This window comes from Danio rerio, chromosome 3 (assembly GCF_049306965.1).
Source record: "Danio rerio strain Tuebingen ecotype United States chromosome 3, GRCz12tu, whole genome shotgun sequence".
NCBI classification, from domain to species: Eukaryota; Metazoa; Chordata; class Actinopteri; order Cypriniformes; family Danionidae; genus Danio; species Danio rerio.
The window spans coordinates 65657590-65681204 of record NC_133178.1 but is presented as its reverse complement, the minus strand read 5'-3'; the positions used below and the strand labels follow the sequence as shown (position 1 = coordinate 65681204).

The 23615-nt window shown below is 40.5% G+C and overlaps 2 protein-coding genes across 8 annotated transcripts in view; one reads left to right on the top strand and one right to left on the bottom strand.

The window, feature by feature from the left end:
• The window catches only part of anks4b (ankyrin repeat and sterile alpha motif domain containing 4B), a 30746-nt gene extending 23965 nt beyond the window's left edge, over window positions 1-6781 (top strand). The window contains exon 2 of one of the 2 annotated variants that reach the window (NM_001002188.1): window positions 4084-6781. In NM_001002188.1, the coding sequence (NP_001002188.1) occupies window positions 4084-5191 (1108 nt within the window). In that variant the 3' untranslated portion in view covers window positions 5192-6781. The remainder of the gene's footprint in view (window positions 1-4083) is intronic. The other variant, XM_073938816.1, reaches the window with a different exon arrangement.
• Window positions 5487-23608, bottom strand: LOC101884816 (5-hydroxytryptamine receptor 3A). 6 transcript variants are annotated; one of them, XR_012401312.1, is made up of 10 exons: window positions 23340-23504; window positions 20706-20866; window positions 20570-20614; window positions 19874-19983; window positions 18453-18625; window positions 16109-16269; window positions 13052-13262; window positions 12052-12183; window positions 8268-9523; window positions 5487-7958 (listed from the first exon to the last, which is right to left on the bottom strand). XR_012401312.1 is itself a non-coding variant. In XM_073945252.1 (9 exons), the coding sequence occupies exons 1-9, from the start codon at window positions 23377-23379 to the stop codon at window positions 9285-9287; spliced, it is 1155 nt and encodes a 384-aa protein (XP_073801353.1). In that variant the 5' UTR covers window positions 23380-23524; the 3' UTR covers window positions 5487-9284. The 6 variants fall into 6 exon arrangements, 4 of the variants coding, with proteins under 4 accessions (XP_073801353.1, XP_021330452.3, XP_073801355.1 ...); XM_073945252.1 differs by having other exon boundaries at window positions 5487-9523; window positions 18570-18625; window positions 23340-23524; XM_021474777.3 differs by having other exon boundaries at window positions 5487-9523.
• Window positions 23609-23615: the final 7 nt, after the last annotated feature.

Genomic DNA, 23615 nt, shown 5'->3' with positions numbered 1-23615 from the left:
ATATGGCAAAATCAATCATCACTCATGTTACAGCAAAGCACATAAAGGTCTAAAATGTTGCTGAAGCTCTGCCCTGAAATTTTGATCATCATGAAGCTTTATTTATAGGATGTTATTTATTTAGCACAGTCAGATCTTCTCTCTGTGTACTTTTTTCTTCTCGCATGATTTGCTATGAACATTGCTTGTAAGTTTCGTAAGCCGATGCCAAGAGTTTAATCAGCCAACATTGCTTATGCAAATGTGTAACAATAGGCCTTTTCATTTTGACAGAGTTTATCCAGAGTTAGTTTGGGGTAGAGTTTATTTATTCTCCACACCATTGAGGCCGATTTCACTCACAATGATTACTGTTGGCTGGAAAACTGTCCAGAAGCATCCTTAAAGGGGCAGTTCACCCAAATAAATAAGGATTTACTCACTATTTACTCTTCCTAAAATGATGACAATGTTTATTTCTTGTTGTTTGAAAATTTTTAAAAAAGAGAAGCAGGAGATAAAGATACATTTGCATATGCATTCAACATTTATCAAACTATCTACTTTTGTATTAAACAGAAGTCAGTCACTTTAATTTACAATTCACACTATTAATAAACCATTACCGTAGACTTTTAGCACAATAAACTATTAATTATCTGCTTATTAATAGTTATTAGGGGCTCAGTTGGGTTTAGGTTTGGGTGTTGGGTAGGCCTTAAGGATGTAAAATAAGATCATACTTTATAAGTGCTACAACAGTTGATGTCTTAATAATAAGCAGGTAATAATCCAATGTTGTGCACTGTTACTTAAACTAAAGTGTTACCAGAGAATCAAACAAGCTTTTAACAAGTGAACAAACCCTTTAAGTGTTACTCAGATGTAGTCTAAAAGGTTGTTCGTCTCGCTTGTTTTATTTGCCTCATCCATCCAACCAATGAACAGATGCTTTTAGAGCGATAAGAAATTGTAATCAAAGGTTTTATGGATGCACCTGTGGACTTTCAGTTTACTGCAGGTTACATATTAAACCATTGCTTGGTTATAATCTCAACCGTCATATGGATTATGGGGAAATGTGCAATAGTGTGAGGGTGGAATTTTAATCGCTGCTTGCTTTTTGGTCAAAGTTTGTAGCTACTTTAGGCATTACTTGATTTATTTTGACTTAAAGTGGCCATACTATGCTCATAAACATTTTTAAAGGGCAGCTATTATGCAAAAATCACTTTTATAAGGGGTTTACACACAGTTGTATGTTGGCGGTGTGTGAATATAACCAGCTCCTAATGATAAGCATTAATTAATTTTATTTGTTTATAATCAGACTCGATAAAAACAGTCTGCAGAAACACTGTGACTGACATTCTCCTGATGTATGATGTCATCAGAGGGGGAAAGCCCCGCCCACTAGTGGCCATCTCTCCCTCATTAGCATAGGACGTTAGTCTTGTTTTTAAATCTGCCACTATGCTGACACACAGGCATTTAGCTCCGCCTTCTTCTGAAAAAGAGCACAGTCTCATTTGAATTTAAAGTGACAGCCACCAAAACGCCACAATTAGTATCAAAAGTCTAAAAGGGTCAGTTTCAGAGAGTTAAAAACATTATCTGTGTGCTATTTTGAGCTGAAACTCCACTGCACACTCTAGAGATGACAGAGACGCATTTTAAATCTTGTAAAAAGGGGCAATATAGGTCATCTTTAATGTCTATGACGCATCCTGTCTCTTTAAAGCTCCGCCCTGTCTTTTTTCACTGAACGGAATCTCAGTGCCTGTGGCAGAAATGTGCTGCCCTTTGGATAATCAGCACATGATCCTTCATGACCAGCTGTAAACAACATCATATCAATGCTAACTATGGCAGACATTTTGCCACACTGATTTAAACCCAAAACTGGTCAATAGTATCTGGACGCAGCCTTTATGATGCAAGCTGAGATTGCATCACTCAGCGATGCAATGTCAGACACAATGCACTCGATGGAGTGAGGTGACGGGTAGAGTTAGGTGAGCGTATTAAAAAGCATTGGATGCAGCTCAGATTGCACAGCACCAGGTCTGCATCCAGACCCCTCTCAGATTAATAAGATTGACTGAAGCCCTGCTCAAACTGTGTGATTTTAGTAATTCAAAATTAAGTATGCAAAAGAATCTGCCAATGGGAAAAGTGAAGTCATCTAGTTTTCACTTTGATTATTTTACTTGTGCTTTTATTTTTACTCTACCTTTTCAAAAGATACACTTTTGTAGTACACAGGTGGACATTAGTAGCTTTAGGGTACAGTTTTGTACTTTTAAGGTTCACTTGTGTACCTTTAAGGTACTATGAGGTACAAGGAATAGGTATAGCTATTAATATGTACCTTTAAGGACCTGTTAGGAACAAAAATATATCATTTGAAAAGGTGCCACCCAGGGGTGTTGCTAGACATAAAGCTTGTTGGAATACTCAATCGATTCCATGCATGTTCAGGAAAAAAGGTCAGGAGAGGTTTTTCTTCAATGTCAAAAATCGTAACAATTTATTGGATACAAATGAATAATTCGATTCACAGAATTCTGCTATCCTCAATGCAATGCAAAAGTTACATTAAGGAGGTGCGCAACCACCTTCTTTTCCCGACTTCTTCAACTTATATAGGCAGCTGATATTAACAGGTGGAGTTTGATGAAATTCGTCATTTGTCAGTCATTGTTCAGTCCTCCATTGGCTGCACCCTAGACATACTTCCTCTTTTTCTACGAATTTTCTGCACAACAAAAAAAGCATACAACTTTCTGTGCTCTGTGTTCAGTTTTAACACCTCTCTTCAGAAAGGAAGCTTCTGCAGAGCTGAATTTAATTTTGGACCCGCATCTATCTACTTCTGCAAAAATGCTAATTAGTATGCACAGCACTCACACACAACAGTAGAAGTTCAGTTAATATATGACCCTTACATGACCAATACAATAATTGTTTGATTGAAAGAAAAAGAGACAAAAATAATAAAATTAAAAAAATCCTATTTTCCAACAAGCTTTACTATGGGACATGCCCCTTTTAACCACCCACCCCCAAATATTGTTTACCTTTATATAAAGAGCTGTACAGGATAATATTAAGTATTAGTATTATTACATGGTGCTCCACCTGAAAAAAGGTGGTTTGCCATCTCCAGGTTGGAGGAAAGTCCTTACCCCAGGTGGAAGAGTTTAAGTATCTGGGGGTTTTGATCACGAGTGAGGGAAGGATAGGGCGTGAGATTGACAGGCAAATCGATGCAGTGGCAGCAGTAATGCGGTCGATGTACCGGTCTGTTGTGGTAAAGAAGGAGCTGAGTCGAAAGGCAAAGCTCTCGATTAACTGGTCAATCTACATTGCTATGCTCACGAGCTTTGGTTCACTACAGAAAGGACAAGATCTTGGATACAAGCAGCCGCAATGAGTTTCCTTTGCAGGGTGGCAGGGCGCACTCTTATGGATAGGGTGAGGAGCTCTGTCAACTAAGAGAAGCTCGGAGTAGAGCCGCTGCTCCTCCACATCGAGAGAAGTCAGCTGAGGTGGCTAAGGCATTTGTTTCGGATGCCTCCTGGACGCCTACCTAGGGAGGTGTGCCAGGCATGTTCCACCGGGAGGAGGCCTGAAGGAAGACCCAGGACACTCTGGAGGAACTAAATCTCTTGGCTGGCCTGGGAACACCTCGGGATCCCCACAGAGGAGCTGGAGGAAATGTCTGGGGGGTGGGAGGTCAGGGGTTCTCCCCTGCAACCCGTTCCTGGAAAAGCGGATGAAATGGAATGAATGAATGTATGAATAATAGTATAATTATTATGCAATTGTTATTCTAAATAAATAACAGAGATCAATCCAGTGTAAAGACACAACTGGAGTGATATGCTAAGGTCTTCTAAGATACACCTGCATGTAAAGTAAGCTGTAACTCAAAGCATTTATGGGGCACTGGCATTTTAAGTAGGGTCTAGCAACACCTCAGGTACCACCCCAGTGATAGATTTTGTCCCTTTACTTCTGAGAGTGTACAGTGGGACAACTGGGACTAGGATTGAGAAACGCTTAACTAAACTGATGTTCATTGTTATTTATGTCTTGTAGGGGGGATCCAAACAAAAGTGACATCTGGGGCAACACGCCTCTGCATCACGCCGCAGCAAACGGACACATGCAGATCCTCAGCTTCTTGGTGAACTTCGGAGCCAATCTCTTCGCTCTGGACAATGATTTCCACACGCCCATGGACGTGGCGGCCTCTCGAGACCACATGGACTGCGTTCGCTTTCTGGACAACTCTGCGGCCCAGCAGACGGGCCAGAACGCCAAAAGAGTGGCCCGTCTAAAGGAGCAGGCCACCAAAGATGCAGAACGGCGAGTGAAGCAATGCGAACGGGTCAAGAAGAAGCATCAGAGTAAGATGGATAAAATGTACCGTGGCGGATCCGTCTCCGAGGGAAGTTCGTTTTCCGGCACCGGGACTCTGAGCAGTGAAAACAGTGAACAATTCTCCAAACTCATTGCTGCAGACACCAACGGATCTATTACATCTACAATCAAAGGAACCCTCCAGCGCAAATTTGGCAAGAAGGACAAAGGCACGGTGAGCAAACAAGGCGACGGCAATGTGATTTTCGTCAAGCAGGATAGTGGCTCGCAAGAAAAACCCGAATTCGTTGACGTCTTCAATGAGCAGGATGAACTTCAGGATGATGATGATGGTGATAGAAATTCGGATGAGGAAGGAGCGGGGAAGGGGAAGTCTATTTTTGAAAGACCAGGTCTTGGGAAAATGGTCTTTCGGCGCAATTTCTCAATGGAAATGGCTATGGATCCTGAAGACCTCCCAATCGGTAATACAGAAGACCTAGGGTATTTAATCCGTCAGGAGTTGTTTGAAACCGTGGATGAAGGATTGGAAGGTTTGGATGAAGATGCAGAGCTGCCCTGGAATGAAGAGGAGATTGGTTTGAATGAGGAGGAGGAGGAGACCTCTCATTTGGATTCGTTTTTGGCATCGATCGGGCTGATGGACTTCGGGCCGGTGTTCACCCGCGAACACTTGGACCTGGAAGCTTTGATGCTGTGCACTGATGAGGATCTGAAAGGGATACGCATTCAGCTGGGCCCACGGAAGAAGATCCTGGAGGCGTCGAGTCGCAGGAAAGCAGTTCTGGATCAGCCCGGAGCATTGAAAGACACTTTCCTTTAAGAGAAGACTTTGCGGTAGGGATTAATGAATTTGAACATGAGATTGTCATGCAGATTTGTCTACTCTGTGATCAGCTGTGAATCTCCAGAATAATAATAACACATATAATGACGTTTTTACTCACTTCATAGCTTCAGTCAAATGTTAATAAGTCCTTCTTTAAGTCTTCTCACACAATAAAGCATCCAACATATTTCATAATAGCATTCTGGGCTACGTTTTATTACCAGGAAAATTATAATAAGAAGAACTCTTGTCGTTGTCGTATTTATTAATCCTGTAAAATCCATTGAAAGTAGTTTAAACTTCTGTTTATTTTACAATTTTTTCCGTTCAGCCCTACTTTGTGTCAAGTTCTGCAGTACACAAACGTTTACGTTATTTCTAATGTCTTGTTTCCATTGAGCGGTACAGTTCGGTACGGTACAGTACAAGGCGGCCCTTAAATAAATTTGAATTTCCCATAACATGACTTTAAAACACTTCTAACGTCAAGACAAACACTAATCCACAAATTGATGGACTCCACCCACCTTCTACTTAAACCAATCAGATACCAGCAATGTGGTGCTGAGCACTCATTCTCAACCAATCACGCTTTGCCTTACAATCAGAGCGGGACCAGCCGTGATTAACCAGTCTTTTCAAAATGGACGGCCAGGATAGTAGTGATGGGAAGTTCGAATCATTATACTGACTCGGATCTTTGAGTCTTGTTCATCGAGATGAACAAATCTTTTTTCGAGTCATTTTGTTCATTTAGTTCAATTTGCCAAAATATTATTAAAATGTTACGAATTGCTTCCAAACACATTTACAACTAGCCCAAACTGTTGATCGCACGACAAATAAGTCAAAAATAGAAGACTATAAGGAGAAAATAATGTTTACCTGCTGTTTTGTCTGTGAAGGTATAGTTGTCTCCTTGCTCAGCTCACCTCCTCATGTCTTCAAATGTCAGTGGTACGTTCACGTTACACTGACAGTCACATATAATCTTAACCAAAGTATACAGTCTGAGCCAATAGGAGCCATGATAATCAGTTCACCTTTCAATTCAATTCTTTTTTCGGCTCTAAACGCATATGATTGGCTTCTGCCTTTCCGCAATGAACGACTCAAAAGACTTGAAATGAACGACACCACCTGCACAAAAAAGTGCGGATGAACGAATCACTCCCTGAGAGGACTCGTAGTTCCCAAATCATATTAAAGATTCATTTAAAGTGAACGAATCGTTCATGAACGACCCATCACTACAGGATAGTCAAGACAGGTCAATGTTGCTCAACACAGCATTGTTGTAATAATACGGAGCTGTCCTTTTTAAAGAGACTGGTTAATGGACTGCATGATCTCCTCTGCATTTGCGCTCTGCTAGCATGGTTACTTCTAGAGCAGCACAGCGATCACTGTATGCGGATGGTACAGGAGTGGACTATAGATTACACTAAATTATTTAAATGAGCTTATTTACAAAAAAAAGTGTTCCTTTAAGTGATCCACATGCTTGTTTCTTTCTTTTTTCCCCCTCAATAAATTACATTTCACTATCTTTTACAATAAAATCTTCATGAACCAGAAATGAAACACCAGAACTGCTCAATCATTATTGTTTTAACATTTGTTGATAACTCGCACACATAATCTATACATTGCAAAATAATTATAATAATAATTCTTGTGTACATTGTCTTGTTTCTAGTCCAAATATGTGACAACTCTTAAATCAAGATGCTTTTTTTCTAGGGCCCTATCATAATCACAGTGCAAGACGTGTTTGGTGTGATTTGTTGCTATTTTCAGACCAGCGCAACTGTAATTTTCACGTTTTGCGCCACGTTGTTTAAATAGCAACTACATTTACACCACTTTGTGGACTCATGGGTGTGCTGGTCTATAAAGGAGGTGTGTTAAGGCGCATTGTTGGAGCGTATTTTGAGGGACTGAAATAGACTGCAGCTAAAAGCTGCTATAAAGTCAACCCAGGCTCATTCTGAAAATGTAGTCCCGTGAACTTTTCTGGAGACCGCTAAATACGTCCCGGGAGGTATGTATGGCTGCGTTTAATTTTTTTAAGCGAACGCTACGGGGTCGTATATCGCCGTTCCCTTTCGCTCTCGCTGGCTGACCACTAACCTCCGTGTGGAGGGCTTTCCCGCCGCAACCAGTTTGTCCAGTCAGCTCGTCTTGTTCGTCGGCGGACTTCAGATGCAGAGAGGAGGAGTTGACCGCGCCGACCGGGTTCGAGTCTGGGGAAGAGCGGTTCCAGATATCAGGTAAGACAAAAACAGAATCCAAAAAATAAAGTGAACGAGTTCATAACGCGGTGAAATCCGAAAACGTGGTAAAAAATCAGACGAGGGCTTTTCTTTTTCTGGAGGGCTTTTGTAAATCGTTGGTTGGGTTTAGGGAAGTGAGCGGGGGGCAGGTCAATCGGTAAAATTGGTTGGGTTCAGGGAAGGAGGAGGGTGGTGTCAGTCTATTGGCCGATTGCACAGTCAATCATTCAGCCAGTCGGACAGCGGCCTCTGGTGGGTTCACGTGAGAACAGCTCAGGTGCGAACGGCACTCGCGAGAGACGTTTGAGATGCGAAAAAGCGCACACAATGACCTCTTGCGGATTCTCGAAAAAAAAAATGCAAAAATACGTACCTCCGAGGATGTTATTCTGTTTTGTACTGTCACGTCGCGTGAGTTTCCTGCTTTTTTTAGATAAATTTAATGAACATCAGTAACTCGCCAGTAACTTATTTAATGCATGTTCCTGTAAGAAAACATTGTAAATCCGGTGACCGCAATCATCTTACCCTTGGGAACAACTGTGGTCGGAACCAAAGTTCACAGGTCTGTGTTCTCTGAACTCCTATCAAGCGGTGGATGTCTTCATTCTGATTGCTTGCCGCCAAACCGTGTCATAGCTCATTACCATAAAGTTGACTTGATTTCAACTCTCCTCGACGCCCACGCCAGAGAAGACGCGCCGCGCTGCTCCTCGCCGCTTATCGCCGCCGGCTCTCATAGCAAATTAATGACTTCCGGCTACTTTGACGCTCTCGCCGCTTTTGGTGTGAACGTACGGTTACACATTGCTTAATACACACAGGATGTACAGCAACACACAAATATCTTTACAGATGAACACAATTAAAGGATTAAAATGATCCAGAAATGATTTTCAACATCAATATAAACAGCACTGCCTCCATGCCTTCTTCACCTCGGGGAGCTTTTTCAGTTTATTAATGATGATCTGCATCTGTATAATGTGATTATTATTAGCAGTATTATTGATTATATGCAGATTTATGTTTGTTTTAATAAGCACACGTCTAGATTGGTCTACCTGTGGGGTTTTGGAGTTGTCTGCATCACCATATGTGGATAAGAACAGGACTTGTGTTCGGATGTAACTCAGTTTTCTGACCACACTTGATTATTATTGTTCATTTATTCCTTTGCTGGAGATTAGAACTGAATTCAGAAATAGTTTCGACTCAAATCTTTGTGCTTAACAAACTAAATGAAACATGTGGGCTAATGGATGTGTTCAGTGGAGTGAGTTTCCACCGTTTCCTCACTCCACCAAAGAAAAGGAGTAAAGAGGCTGAATGGAGGAGGCTCGTTCTTTATCCTCGCGCTGCAGATGCTGTTTCTCGCAAGTGAAGGGTTCAGTTTTTACATATACAAAGGCCGCCATGTAAATAGCAAATGCACCATGGAGCGACACAACACTTTTAAAGGGAATGAGAGACGAGACTCTAATTGGTTTAATGCACGTTATTGCGTCACGCGTTTTAGACATTGTGACTAGATCGTTAAAATAGAGCCCCTTTTCCTCGTTTTCAGTAATAATATGTCACAATTAAGTGAGTTTTTTCCTTAAAACCAGCAAAAGTTCTTGTCAAAATGTGACACATTCTGTCTTAAAACAACACAATATTTTTTGCTTGTCTAGAAAAGGCTACTTGATTAGGAATTTCTAAATATTTGGACTGGAAACAAGACAAAAGCTCTAAGTAAGAATAGCAGGATTTGCAGCGAATATAAGTTTGACCATCTCCTGATCATGTGTGTAGTTGTATATGTTTCCTCATGGGAACCAAGCGATGGACAGCACTATCAGAAACAGAAGGACAGTGGTTGCATACATGAGAAAAAAAACAAGATCAATGATTTTAGCCACTCTGGTCCAGCTCAGGCTCTTCTTCTTCTGCTGCTGATTCTGGACCTGAAACTCCATGATGATCTGCCTGAGAGCATCAGCGGTGAGCGGCGCTTCATTCCTGTCTGAAACTGAGTCTGCAGGGCCTTCTGTGCTCTTCACGGCGTCTGCACGCAAATACACATACAACATATTTTTCTAAAGGGCTCTATGAACAGATGTTCCTCAATTAGCATAATGCTAACTGGATTACCATTGTATTACTATTATGCTAACATAATCCACATTGCTTAATGTTCAATGCCATAATGTTTTCACTAATGCATTCTGAATTGTTTTGCATGATTTTATGAATGTAAAATGTTTGCGAATAAGCTAGTGCTAATGCTAAAATAACTTGCTTAAAACATGCTAACGTTTTTACTAATTACCATAATGTTTTCACTTACACACTTTAAAGTGTTTTACAATGTTTTATTAATGTTAAAAATTTGCAACATGCTAATGCTAACAATATAATAACTTGCTAAAATCACGCTAGCATTTTTGCAGTTTGGAATGTTTTTACTAACACATTTCAAACTGTTTTTAATCAATTTATTAATGTAAAATCTTTTGTCAACATACTAATGCTAACAATATAACTTGCTAAAAACATGCTAGCATTTTTACTAACTAATGTTTTCACTTACACATTTTAAAGTGTTTTACAATGTTTAATTAATGTTGAAAATTTTTTAACATGCTAATGCTAACACTGTAATAACTTGCTAAAAACATGCTAGCATTTTTACTAATTACTATAATGTTCACCATCATTTTATTAATGTTGGATGTTGACAACATGTTAATGCTAGCATTATAATCAAATATTAAAAACATGCCTGATATTCCCTGTCTGCTTTCAGGAAATTCTGATGGTCTTTACACATGGATTACTCAATTAGCACGATGCTAACAGGATTAGAATTGTACGTGCATTATACTAACACAATCAACATAACTTAATACTCAAACCATGATGTTTTTATTAACACATTTTGCATTGTTTTGCATTATTTTATGAATGTAAAATGTCAACATGCTAATGCTAATGATATAATGAATTGCAAAAAACATGCTAAAATTTTTACTATTTACTATATTTTCACTAAATAAATTTGAATTGTTTTGCAGCATCAGACTTTATCAACATGCTAATGCTAATACTATAAATTGCTAAAAACATGCTAGCATTTTTGCTACTTATGTTTTCACTAACAAATTTCAGTTTTTTAATCAATTTATTAATGTAAAATCTTTTGTCAACATACTAATGTAAACAATATAACTTGCTAAAACATGCTAGCATTTTTACTAATTACCATAATGTTTTCACTAACACATTTTAAAGTGTTTTACATTGTTCATACATGGATTACTCAATTAGCATTATGCTAACTGAATTAACATTGAACTAGCATTATGCTAACACAATCAACAATACTCAATACTCAAACCATAATGTTTTCACTGACACATTTTGAATTGTTTTGCATCATTTTATGAATGTAGAATTTGTTGTCAACATGCTAATGCTAATGATATAACAACTTGCTAAAACATGCTAGCATTTTTACTGCTCACCTTAACGTTTTTACTAATACATTTTGAATTTTTTGTGAACATGCTAATGCTAACAATGTAATAACTTTTTGAAACATGCTAAGTGTTTTTACTATCTACCATAATGTTTTCACTCACACATTTCAAATAGTTTTTAATCAATTTATTATAGCTTTTTTTGTCAAAATGTTAATGCTAATAATATAACTTGCTAAAACATGCTAGCATTTTTACTACTTACCATAATGTTTTTACCAACACATTTTGAATTGGTTTACATCATTTTATTCATGTAGATTTTGTCAACATGCTAATGCTAATCATATAATAACTTGCTAAAACATGCTTGCATTTTTGCTACTTTTGTTTTTACTAACACATTTCGAACAGTTTTTTAATCAATTTATTAATGTAAAATCTTTTGTCAACATGCTAACGCAAACAATATAATGACTTGCTAAAAACATGCTATCATTTTTACTACTTACTATAATGTATTCATTAAAATATTTTAAAGCATTTTACAATGTTTTATTAATGTTGAAAAATTTGCAACATGCTAATGCTAACAATGTTATACCTTGCTAAAACATGCTAGCATTTTAACTACCGATCTTTTAAGAAGAGCTCTGAAAACAGATATTCCCTGTCTACTTGTAAGGAACACTGATGGTTTTCATACATGGATTACTCAATTAGCATTATGCTAACTGAATTAACATTTTACTAGCATTATGCTAACACAATCAACAATACTCAAACCATTATGTTTTCACTGACACATTCTGAATTGTTTTGCATTATTTTATGAATGTAGAATTTGTTGTCAACATGCTAATGCTAATGATATAATAACTTGCTAAAACATGCTAGCATTTTTACTGCTTACCGTAATGTTTTCACGAATACATTTTTTGTCAACATGCTAATGCTAACAATATAAAAACTTGCTAAAACATGCTGGAACTTTTTCTACTTACCATAATGTATACAGTAACACACTTTAAATAGTTTTACATCAATTAATTTATCCTGAATATTTTTCCAACATGCTAATGTTAACAGCTCCACGTTTTTCCATATTATTTACCAGAAAGAGCAGATTTTCTGTGCATCGGTGCGACTGAAGCGCTTTCTTTTCCTCTATCCATCAGAAAACTCAAGAAAATGGTCTCCAGAACACTGATGCCAATCAGAGTGAAGATGATAACACAGTACATCCCTATAAAAACAGCACAAAGATAACACACTGTTAACAGCTTAAACAAGTTAACAGCTAAAAGGGGTGTTCACAAGACTTGTATGCATGACTATGACAGCAGTCATCAGGTGTCAATCGCTCAGTTATGTCATTTTAAATGCAAAGATAACATTGTCGGAGATGTCTTGACAACCAAAACAGCATAACTTGTCATAAATCTGTCATAAACATAATTGGCATGTTTTCTGATCCCTTTTTTTCAGTGAACAAAATTAATTTGTTTTAATAATTAATTGTAAAAGAATAATACTGATTTATTCCTAGAGATGGGTTGCAACTGGAAGGGCATCCGCTGCGTAAAAACGTGCTGGATTAGTTGGCGGTTCATTCCGCTGTGGCGACCCTGGATTAATAAAAGCACTAAGCTGAAAAGAAAATGAATGAATGAGTGAATGTAGCTAAGCTACTTCTGCCAAGTAGCTTTTAGCTTAGCTCGCTACATTTCCCAGGGTGTAACTTTTAGTGTAGTTATGCTACACCCACTACATTTTCCAAGTAGCTTGAACAACACAATTATAACTCATCTGATTTATTTACAGTAAGCCTTAAAATTCTGCATAATTAAGGGCGTGGCCACTTGAGTGACAGGTCTCTTGTCACTTCAGCCAACCACACATCACTCCCAGGTAACCGAAAATTGGCAAAGAGGCGGGGCATGGGCGGAGCTAGAGAAGCCTGCTTGCATTTTGCTTAGATCAATATTGCTTTAGGTGACATGCTAAACAACGTCATTAAAGGTGACTCGTTCTTCTTGTGTCCACATCTGCTTGGTTCTATACTACTTCAGTAATGTGTTTCTGGAGTTCGAAAACTCATCGAATGAACTCACCGATCAGCGGGACGTCGCTGGCAGTAGAGGGCAGCATGTCTTTAAGTAGCAGCAGTAACACAGAAATAGCCAGGAGCAAGGTCACTTTAAATCCCAGCTTCTCTTTTACACCTGAACTGACGAAGAAGGAGGCCAAATCCAGAATAAGGAAGCAGAACACCGGCATTATGAAGTCAATGACGTACAGAACAGGCTTCCTCTTGATCGTGATCTGCAGACGAGAACAGGAAAGTCTCCAGGTTTATAAGGTATCTCAGTTTGTCAACACTGTAAAAACGTACCCCTGTATATATTTCTGGAGAGCGCAAATTATGTAACCAGTACTATCAGTACTTAGGGGTGGAACTATCAGTACTTCAGGTGCAGAGCTATCAGTACTTCAGGTGCAGAGCTATCAGTACTTACGGGCGGAGCTATCAGTACTTAAGGGCAGAGCTATCAGTACTTAAGGTGCAGAGCTATCAGTACTTAGGGGCGGAGCTATCAGTACTTAAGGGCAGAGCTATCAGTACTTAAGGGCAGAGCTATCAGTACTTAAGGGCGGAGCTATCAGTACTTAAGGGCGGAGCTATCAGTACTTAAGGGCAGAGCTATCAGTACTTAAGGTGCAGAGCTATCAGTACTTAGGGGCGGAGCTATCAGTACTTAAGGGCAGAGCTATCAGTACTTAAGGGCAGAGCTATCAGTACTTAAGGGCGGAGCTATCAGTACTTAAGGGCGGAGCTATCAGTACTTAAGGGCAGAGCTATCAGTACTTAGGGGCGGAGCTATCAGTACTTAAGGGCAGAGCTATCAGTACTTAAGGGCAGAGCTATCAGTACTTAAGGGCGGAGCTATCAGTACTTAAGAGCGGAGCTATCAGTACTTAAGGTGCAGAACTATCAGGACTTAGGGGCGGAGCTATCAGTACTTAAGGGCAGAGCTATCAGTACATAAGGGTGGAGCTATCAGTACTTAAGGGTGGAGCTATCAGTACTTAAGGTGCAGAGATATCAGTAATTAGGGGCGGAGCTATCAGTACTTAAGGGCAGAGCTATCAGTACATAAGGGTGGAGCTATCAGTACTTAAGGGCGGAGCTATCAGTACTTAAGGTGCAGAGATATCAGTAATTAGGGGCGGAGCTATCAGTACTTAAGGGCAGACCTATCAGTACTTAAGGGCGGAGCTATCAGTACTTAGAGGCGGAGCTATCAGTCCTTTAGGAAAGAGCCATCAGTCATTTAAGAAGAGGCTATCAGTACTTTGGGGGAAGCTATCAGTACCTTAGGATATTTCTCAACATTGTAAAAACGTACCCCCATATACATTTCTGGAGAGTGCAAATTATGTAACCAGGGGTACGTATGGCTGCATTTCATCTTTAAAATAAAAGCCACGGTGCGGTTTGACATCGCCGACGGCTTCCGTTACTTTTTGCACTAGCAGCTGACCGTTGTCCTCCGTGTACACAGCTTTTCCGCTGTTTGCCCAGTAGCTCGCCGTGTACGTTGGCAAACTTGAGACACAGAGCAGAGTTGACCATGACTATGAGGTTCGAGTCGGGTGAATAACAGTTCCAGAAAGCAGGCAAAACAAAAACAAAAGCTGAAAATAAAATAAACAAGTAAATAATACGGTGGGAATGGGGTAAAATCTGAAAACGGGGTAAAAATCAGGCCGCCGTGAGGGCTTTTTTTTCTGGATTGCTTTTGAAAACACTATTGGTTGGGTTTAGGGAAAGGGCTGGTTGGGGGAATCGGTCGGTCAGTTGACAGCAAACTCTGGTCGATTTACACAAGAAGAGCCGTTTGAGATCTGAAAAGGCATACACAGCAGCCTCTGGTGGATTCTGGCGGCGACAAAAAAACGTGAAGAAAAAAGCTCAAGGGATGTATTTCGCACTGTCCAGAAATGTATACATGGGTGTGTATTAATAATGAGCCTGGTTTGCAGTTTCCCGATTACACATTTTTATTTCAGTGAATCACAGGTAATTATAAATCTATGAATGTACAGACATGCGAAAAAGTTTGGATACCCTGCTGAATATATCCTCAGCATCTCTTAAAATGCGTATGTCTTAAAATGTGTGATGTACATTTGCTGCTGTTTTGGGGATCACTGTCTTGTTCAGAGCTCAGCTTTAGCTGTAAGATGGATGTGTTTACATGACTGACGTTTCAGAATGATCACGCACTGATAATGTAATGTATATATCTATATAGCGCATTTATTGTGTATGACCATAGACCCAAAGCCCTTCACAATCATGAGGGGAGGGGGCTGTTCCCTCCATACCACCACCAGTGTGCAGCATCCTCTTGGTTGATGTGACGGCAGCCACAGGACAACGGCGCCAGTGTTTCACCACACACCAGCTATAGGGGGTGTGGAGAGACAGCGATAGAGCCAATTTGGTGGATGGGGATGAACTCATGAAAGTACACTGTGGTGTACCACAAGGCTCAGTTTTTGGTCCCTTACTTTTTACTTTATATTCATTCATTTTCCTTCAGCTTATTCTCTATTTCAGAGGTTGCCAAAGCAGAATGAACCGCCAACTATTCCAGCAAATGTTTTTGTTTATGCAGCGGATACCCTTTCAGCCACAACCCAGTACTGGGAAACACCCAAACACATTCATTCACACACATACACTACGAATTTAGTTCATCCAATTCCCCTATAGCGCATGTGTTCGGACTGTCGGGGAAGCCGAAGAGGAAACCCACACCAACGCAGAAGGACGCCAACTGGCCCAGCCAGGACGTGAACCAGCGACCTTCTTGCTGTGAGGAGACAGAGCTAACCACTGAGCCACCTTTCAGAAAGGTTTCTATGTAAAGTTTTATAAATGACACCCCAAATCATTGTTTATGTCCTGATATGATATAATCATTCATTATTCAACCAATTATTCGTTTCCAAATATTATGATATAATTTCCCTAATGGATGTATCTTTAGAGATTTAGTTTTATTTATTTATTTATTTTTTTGGTCAGACAGCAGTGTTTGCCTACAAAGAGAATTATAACACACATTTCTCTAAACATGATGGATGTGACTGCACTGTACCCGAAATATCAGCTGATCGCGTAGGTCTCCTATAAAGTTAATCTGGTTATTAGACATGTTGATACTGATCAGTTCCCACTCTCCTTGAGTCTGAAAGGCCTTCTGGGAGCTTTGAGTCAGGAATGAAGCATCTGAGAATGGCCTGATTTGGAGCTGGTCGCCTGAAAACAATATAACCGTAACACTTTACAATAACAGTACATGAATAATGATGTGCTAACATCTAAACTGAACTAAACTATCTCTATGGCATGACTTTACTTGGAGGGGCACATTATTATTATCTCTAATAAAAACTCATTAATTCCTGTGTTTAAATGTGATGGGAATGCGTGTTTACATTGAAAAACAGCAAAATAGTGTTCTGTCTACATTATAAAGAACAGTTTAAGCAGAGATCCAGAGTTGTTAAGAATGAGTTCATAAAAGTGTGATTTTTTTAAGGTTTTCAGTACTTAAGGGCGGAGCTATCAGTACTTTAGGGCGGGGCTATCAGTCCTTTAGGATAGGACTATCAGTCCTTTAGGGCGGGGCTATCAGTACCTTAGGGCAGGGCTATCAATCCTTTAGCGTAGGACTATCAGTACTTTAGGAAGGACTATTAGTACTTTAGGACGGGATCATCAGTACATCAGGGCGGGGCTATCAGTACTTTAGGGCGGGGCTTTCAGTACTTTAGGATGGGACTATCAGTACTTTAGGATGGGACTATCAGTACTTTAGGGCGGACCTATCAGCCCTTTAGTGTAGGACTAACAGTCATTTAGGGTGGGGCTATCAGTACTTTAGGGCGGGGCTATCAGTACTTTAGGATGGGACTATCAGTACTTGAGGGCGGACCTATCAGCCCTTTAATGTAAGACTAACAGTCATTTAAGGCGGGGCTATCAGTACTTTAGGGCGGACCTATCAGCCCTTTGATGTAAGACTAACAGTCATTTAGGGCGGGGCTATCAGTACTTTAGGGCGGGGCTATCAGTACACTAGGATGGGACTATCAGTACTTTAGGGCGGGGCTATCAGTACTTTAGTGTAGGACTAACAGTCATTTAGGGCGGGGCTATCAGTACTTTAGGGCAGGCCTATCAGCCCTTTAGTGTAGGACTAACAGTCATTTAGGGCGGGGCTATCAGTACTTTAGGGCGGGGCTATCAGTCCTTTAGGATGGACCTATCAGCCCTTTAATGTAAGACTAACAGTCATTTAAGGCGGGGCTATCAGTACTTTAGGGCGGACCTATCAGCCCTTTGATGTAAGACTAACAGTCATTTAGGGCGGGGCTATCAGTACTTTAGGGCGGGGCTATCAGTACACTAGGATGGGACTAACAGTACTTTAGGGCGGGGCTATCAGTACTTTAGTGTAGGACTGACAGTCATTTAGGGCGGGGCTATCAGTACTTTAGGGCAGGCCTATCAGCCCTTTAGTGTAGGACTAACAGTCATTTAGGGCGGGGCTATCAGTACTTTAGGGCGGGGCTATCAGTCCTTTAGGATGGGACTATCAGTCCTTTAGGGCGGGGCTATCAGTACCTTAGGTCAGGGCTATTAATCCTTTAGCGTAGGACTATCAGTACTTTAGGATGGGACTATCAGTACTTTAGGGCGGACCTATCAGCCCTTTAATGTAGAACTAACAGTCATTTAGGGCGGGGCTATCAGTACTTTAGGGCGGGGCTATCAGTACTTTAGGGCAGGCCTAGCAGCCCTTTAGTGTAGGACTAACAGTCATTTAGGGCGGGGCTATCAGTACTTTAGGGCGGGGCTATCAGTACACTAGGATGGGACTATCAGTACTTTAGGGCAGGCCTATCAGCCCTTTAGTGTAGGACTAACAGTCATTTAGGGCGGGGCTATCAGTACTTTAGGATGGGACTATCAGTACTTTAGGGCAGGCCTATTAGCCCTTTAGTGTAGGACTAACAGTCATTTAGGGCGGGGCTATCAGTACTTTAGGGCGGGGCTATCAGTACTTTAGGGAGGGGCTATCAGTCCTTTAGGGCGGGACTATCAGTACTTTAGGGTGGGGCTATCAGTGTGTGTCTCATTTCTGCTCTGAATTCCTCTATTCGTCAATCTTTCTTGTTAGCAACGTCCATCATTTAACAATCCAATCGGTTCCCAAAGAATGAAATCAGGCACCGCCCCACATTTTTTCTCACTTCAGAGCCATTTCAAGTGGATGCACTTCACAATAGTGGAAAAAATGAAAACCTTAACTTCTGTTTTACGCTATGGGAAAATGAATGGAGAAAATTCAGAACTTCAAAAACAATGAGCTGAGTTTCTTAGGTTTGAGTTGTGCACAACGCTGATCTACATTGCTTTCTGAGAATGAAATGTACTTGAATGAACCGAAGACATGATGGTGAGGGTGCAGCTTTGGGTGTCAAAGGGGAACAGGTGCAGGTCCATCTTGCAGGCCGAGGTCACAGCCAGGGTGTTCGATGCGAAGACAATACCTCGACTCTCCAGACGCACAAACGCGTTCTCCATCGTTGCAATCTCTGTCTTGATGCTGAAAGGACAAAACATAGCGTCATTTGGACTGAAGACAGTGAGGCGTTCAGTAAAATCAAAAGTGAAGCTTGAAAAAAGATTAAAAGTTAAACATAAAACAAGGAGGTGGAGTGTTTGCGCAGCCAGATGTTCACATACAATAACTGTGAACGCATGTAATTCATGATGTGTGTAACCCCCTTCAAGTAAAGTGTCACCAAAGCTCACAATTTCATAAGATTTCATAAGTGCAAGTAGAAAATGACCAACAGATGAAATTATTGTTAAAAATAGGCTAGTAGATGGGTGCTCAACACACAGAACAAGCTTGGAACAAGTTTATGAACACTGAAAATGTGTTGGTGATGTGTAAAGACTATATAGATTTTTTTTAAATGTCTTTACTTTTCGGGGGGCTGTGAGCTGAAAAGTATGGGAACTAATTTAGATCAGGGGTGGCCAACCGTGTTCCTGGAGAGCCACCTTCCTGCAGATTTCAGTTGCTACCCATATCAAACACACCTGCCTGTAATTATCACATGGGCTGCGTCCGAAACCGCCTACTACTCAGTAGGTACTGTATTTGAATTTAAACGTACTACTCGGTCGTTAGAAAAGTACGTTCTATACAGTATGAATGTGAAAGTATGAATGGAATTCGGACGTACTACATCCACCATTTTGTCATGGTCACGCGACCTACCTGCGTAATTTGCGTCGCTTCACTCACATTCATGAATTCGCTCGCGGGGCATCATGGGATAGCGCAGCATGCATGAGATGCGCACTCCAGAATTTCGCCGGAAGTAGTAAGTCATCCGGGTACTTCTCGCATACTGATTTTCGAATTCTAAGTATACGGACATACTACTCGGCTCGCATACTGATTTTGCCGTACTTTATAGTATGGAAGTATGCGGTTTCGGACGCAGCCCTGGTGTTCAGGTCCTAATTAATTGGTTCAGGTGTGTTTGATATGGGTTGCAACTGAAATCGGCAGGAAGGCGGCTCTCCAGGAACATGGTTGGCCACCCCTGATCTAGATAATCAGTGGCACAAATGAACTAAGTGACTGAAACTGCAATTCATTGAATGGCCACTGGGGGCTGGCTCCAAAACAGAGCAAATTCCTATTGACTCCAGTGTTAAATTGCCATATTGTTTTGGTTTTACAATGCACCTTTAACACAAAATAGAAAGGAATGCCTCACAAGGTTTTTAACCAAAATAACAAACACTGAAACGCATCACAAACTGTTTTTCACACCTTTCAGCTATGACAATGTCTGGAGTCCAAACCATGTCCTTTTTAACTGAACAGGCGCTCATCCCACAGAAGTCATCGGGTTTCCATGTTGTGAAGTCATTGCCCCAACCCTGCGAAGTGACCATTCACACCTTTAAAGTGTTTATAACTAGCAGCCAACTGACTCACATCACAAGATTCAATAGTAGCAAATGAATTAAAGAAATTGTCAAGAAAAGCCATATTACGGGTGGGGATGCAGGTAATGTATTGTTGTATCTAAAATCACCCCCCTAAACTAGCAGCCATTTGTAATGGTGTCTGAAACCACAGGGGTCATTCTGAAGTGCACTCAATTAACTACTACTCCTACTTAATTACTCCCAGGGCTGTTTACCCTGCTGAAAAATCCAGCTTAAACCAGCCTAGGCTGGTTGGCTGGTTTTAGCTGGTTGACCAGGCTGGTTTTAGAGGGGTTTTGGCCATGTCCAGGCTGGTTTCCAGCCATTTCCAGCCTGGTTTTAGCTGGTCTGGCTGGAAAATGACCAGCAAAAAACAGCTTGACCAGCCTGGTTTAAGCTGGACATAGCTGGTTTTGGCTGGACTCCCAGCTTGGCTAGGCTGGTCAAGCTGGTTTTAGCTGGTCATCTCCCAGCCTGACCAGCTAAGACCAGGTCTTGTCACCCAAGTTTAAAATGAAGTTTTGAAACTACTCACGTGTGCAAGTAAGACTTGTGTCGAGATGCTCTGGGCTTTTTCATTCTGCAGAGAAAGAAATGTAGAAATAATTAAGAAAGAAACATCAACAACACCTCCAGTTATGGCATTCGGGTAAATCAGGCTGGGTTTCTACCACTTCTGTGATGGAGGTCACAAACAGGTCAATATAAACCGTGACGTGATTCTTCCAGTTATCCACAGGCCGCAGGGACGTCAATTTAACATTGTTATCATTTAACCCAAGGTATTCAATCAGTTTCTCATAGCTGCAGTTTGCATTAGCAGACACGCACCCTGTGAAGACAACACTTTCAATCAGTACACTCAGCAAATATCACCTCTATTCATTCTTTTGTTAATCTACAATCACACTGCAGTTTTGGTCTTGATACTACTCCAGATCTCTAAAACTTATTAAATCAAGAAGCCTTTTCTAGACAAGTAAAAAATACAGTCTTGCTTTCAGAAATAATCAAGTGAGTTTTTCCTTTAAACAAGCAAAATAGACTTATTTCAAAGAGGAAATGCACTGTTAACACTTTCCTATAATCTACAGCAACTTACTGTAAATTAATAACAGCACAAACACTGTACTTACATTTACAGCACCATTTATCTTGCTCTTTGTGTGTTTACAGTACTGAATGTCTTTACTGTAAAATATACATTATACTTTTACTATACAGTAACATACCGCATAACTGTCCTACAGTAAAATACAGTTCATTCATTCATTTTCTTGTCGGCTTAGTCACTTTATTAATCCGGGGTCACCACAGGGGAATGAACCGCCAACTTATCCAGCAAGTTTTTTATGCAGCGGATGCCCTTCCAGCCGCAACCCATCCCTGGGAAAAAATACAGCTCATATTACAGTGAAATACTGTGCAATTTACAAAAGCAGGGTAAGGTTATTTAGCTAACTCCATTTGTGGATTATTTAGCTTGTTTTAAAGACAAACTCGTTTAATTTTGACTCATTATTTCTGAAAAACAAAACATTATTTTGTTCTTGTGTAGAAAAAGCTTCTTAATTTCAGAGGTTTTTAGATATTTGGACTAGCGACAAGACAAAAAACTTAAAAGCATTTTTTGCAGAGTAACCATTGACTTCCATAGTAACAGACAACAAATACTAGTGGTTGCAGGTTTCTTCAACATATAACATGCTGTTTGCAACAAGTAAAGAGAGAGTAAATCATGAAAGAACGCTGCTGAAAAATCCAGCTTAAACCAGCCTAAGCTGGTTGGCTGGTTGACCAGCCTGGTTTTAGAGGGGTTTTGGCCATTTCCAGGCTGGTCTTAGCTGGTCAGGCTGAAAAATGACCAGCTAAAACCAACTAAAACCAGCTTGACTAGCCTGGTTTAGGATGGACACAGCTAGTTATAGTTGGGCTCCCATCCTGGCTAGGCTGGTCAAGCTGGTTTTAGCTGGTCATCTCCCAGCCTGACCAGGTTGGAAATGGCTGGAAACCAGCCTGGAAATGGCCAAAACCCCTCTAAAACCAGCCTGGTCGACCAGCTAAAACCAGCCTATGCTGGTTTAAGCTGGTATTTTCAGCAGCAAATCTTCATTTTTGGGTCAACTATCCCAAACTATTCTTTAAGCACTCTTCTTTACAATAAAATTAATGTGTTTTAGAAAATGTGAATACTTGTGTGCAAAAACAATGTCGTTTCCAGACCATCAAAATGCTTATTAAAGCAAAAGAGATGTATTATAGTCACATTTCCCTGATGAAAAATCCAGCTTAAACCAGCCTAGGCTGGTTGGCTGGTTTTAGCTGGTCGAACAAGCTGGTTTTAGAGGGGTTTTGGCCACTTCCATGCTGGTTTCCAGCCATTGGAAGCCTGGTCTTAGCTGGTCAGGCTGGGAGATGACCAGCTAAAACCAGCTTGACCAGCCTAGTCAAGGTGGGAGTCCAGCCAAAACCAGCCATGTCCAGCTTAAACCAGGCTGGTCAAGCTGGTTTTAGCTGGACTTAGCTGGTCATTTTCCAGCCTGACCAGCTAAGACCAGGCTGGAATTGGCTGGAAACCAGCCTGGAAATGGCCAAAACCCCTCTAAAACCAGGCTGGTCGACACTTGTGGTGCTCTTGAGTTGGGATAGAGGTTGGGTTATGGACAGGTTTGGTGGTATGGGTAGGTTTAAGGGTGGGTTAAGGTGTAGGTAATGGTCAACAGTGTATTTACAAATGTAATAGCAAAAGTTAACTACAGCTATAATTACATGCATGTATTTAATCAAGCATAAGTACACAGTAAATACATGTATTTACACAATAAGTATATTGTAACAAACTTTTAATTCCTGTGTAAGTACATATTAGTTAAGGCCACTTAATATAAAGTGGGACCCTATATTGTCTTGGTTGGTGTTGTATATTACACTACAAACACCTTGTAATAAGCCGCCAGCACATTTTCAGCTATTTTACAGACTTATTTCTCTATTTATTATATTTTGAACGACTAAAAATATCAATAAAAGTCACTTTGTTAAACTGTAAAGTTGAATTTTCAACATCAAAAGTCGCCAGAGCAGAGATCAACATCCCACAATGCACTTCACACCCGAACATAACCCAACCGCTGATTAACAATTGTTTGTTTCCAGTGTACAGCAGGTTAAGTTCTTATCTATAAGCTAAATATAACAAGTTTTTCATCGCCATTTAGGCTGTGTTTAATCAGAATATTGTATTAAGAAACACACATGCTAAATTTGTCACTACATCACAGTAATTTAATTGAAAACAGACGTACCTACTGAGGCCAGAGCAAAGAGGAGCCACCGCAGACACATGGCTGACCGTCAACCGCAAAATCAACACTGAGCTGTCATCCGATCACGTTTATATACAGTCAGAGAGAGCGACGGCCAGCCTCCACCATCACAAAGAGTTTGAAGACTGATGTCCTCCTGCCTGATGTGAATATATGCTTTGTCTGACACTAATTGTAATGGTGGAGGCATGACTTTAAACTCATTATGACTTGTGTTCTCAAATTACACACGCACACACAGACATTACATTTCTT

What these genes read in the sequence shown, in the direction of transcription:
- LOC101884816 (XM_021474777.3), bottom strand. Translation starts at nt 23,379, where the DNA reads ATGTGTCTGCGGTGGCTCCTCTTTGCTCTGGCCTCAGTAG. An exon ending in CAGCGACGTCCCGCTGATCG is followed by an intron (nt 12,184 to 13,051) that starts GTGAGTTCATTC and finishes CTGTTTTTATAG; the next exon opens with GGATGTACTGTGTTATCATC. An exon ending in CAGAAAATCTGCTCTTTCTG is followed by an intron (nt 9,524 to 12,051) that starts GTAAATAATATG and finishes ATTTGCGTGCAG; the next exon opens with ACGCCGTGAAGAGCACAGAA.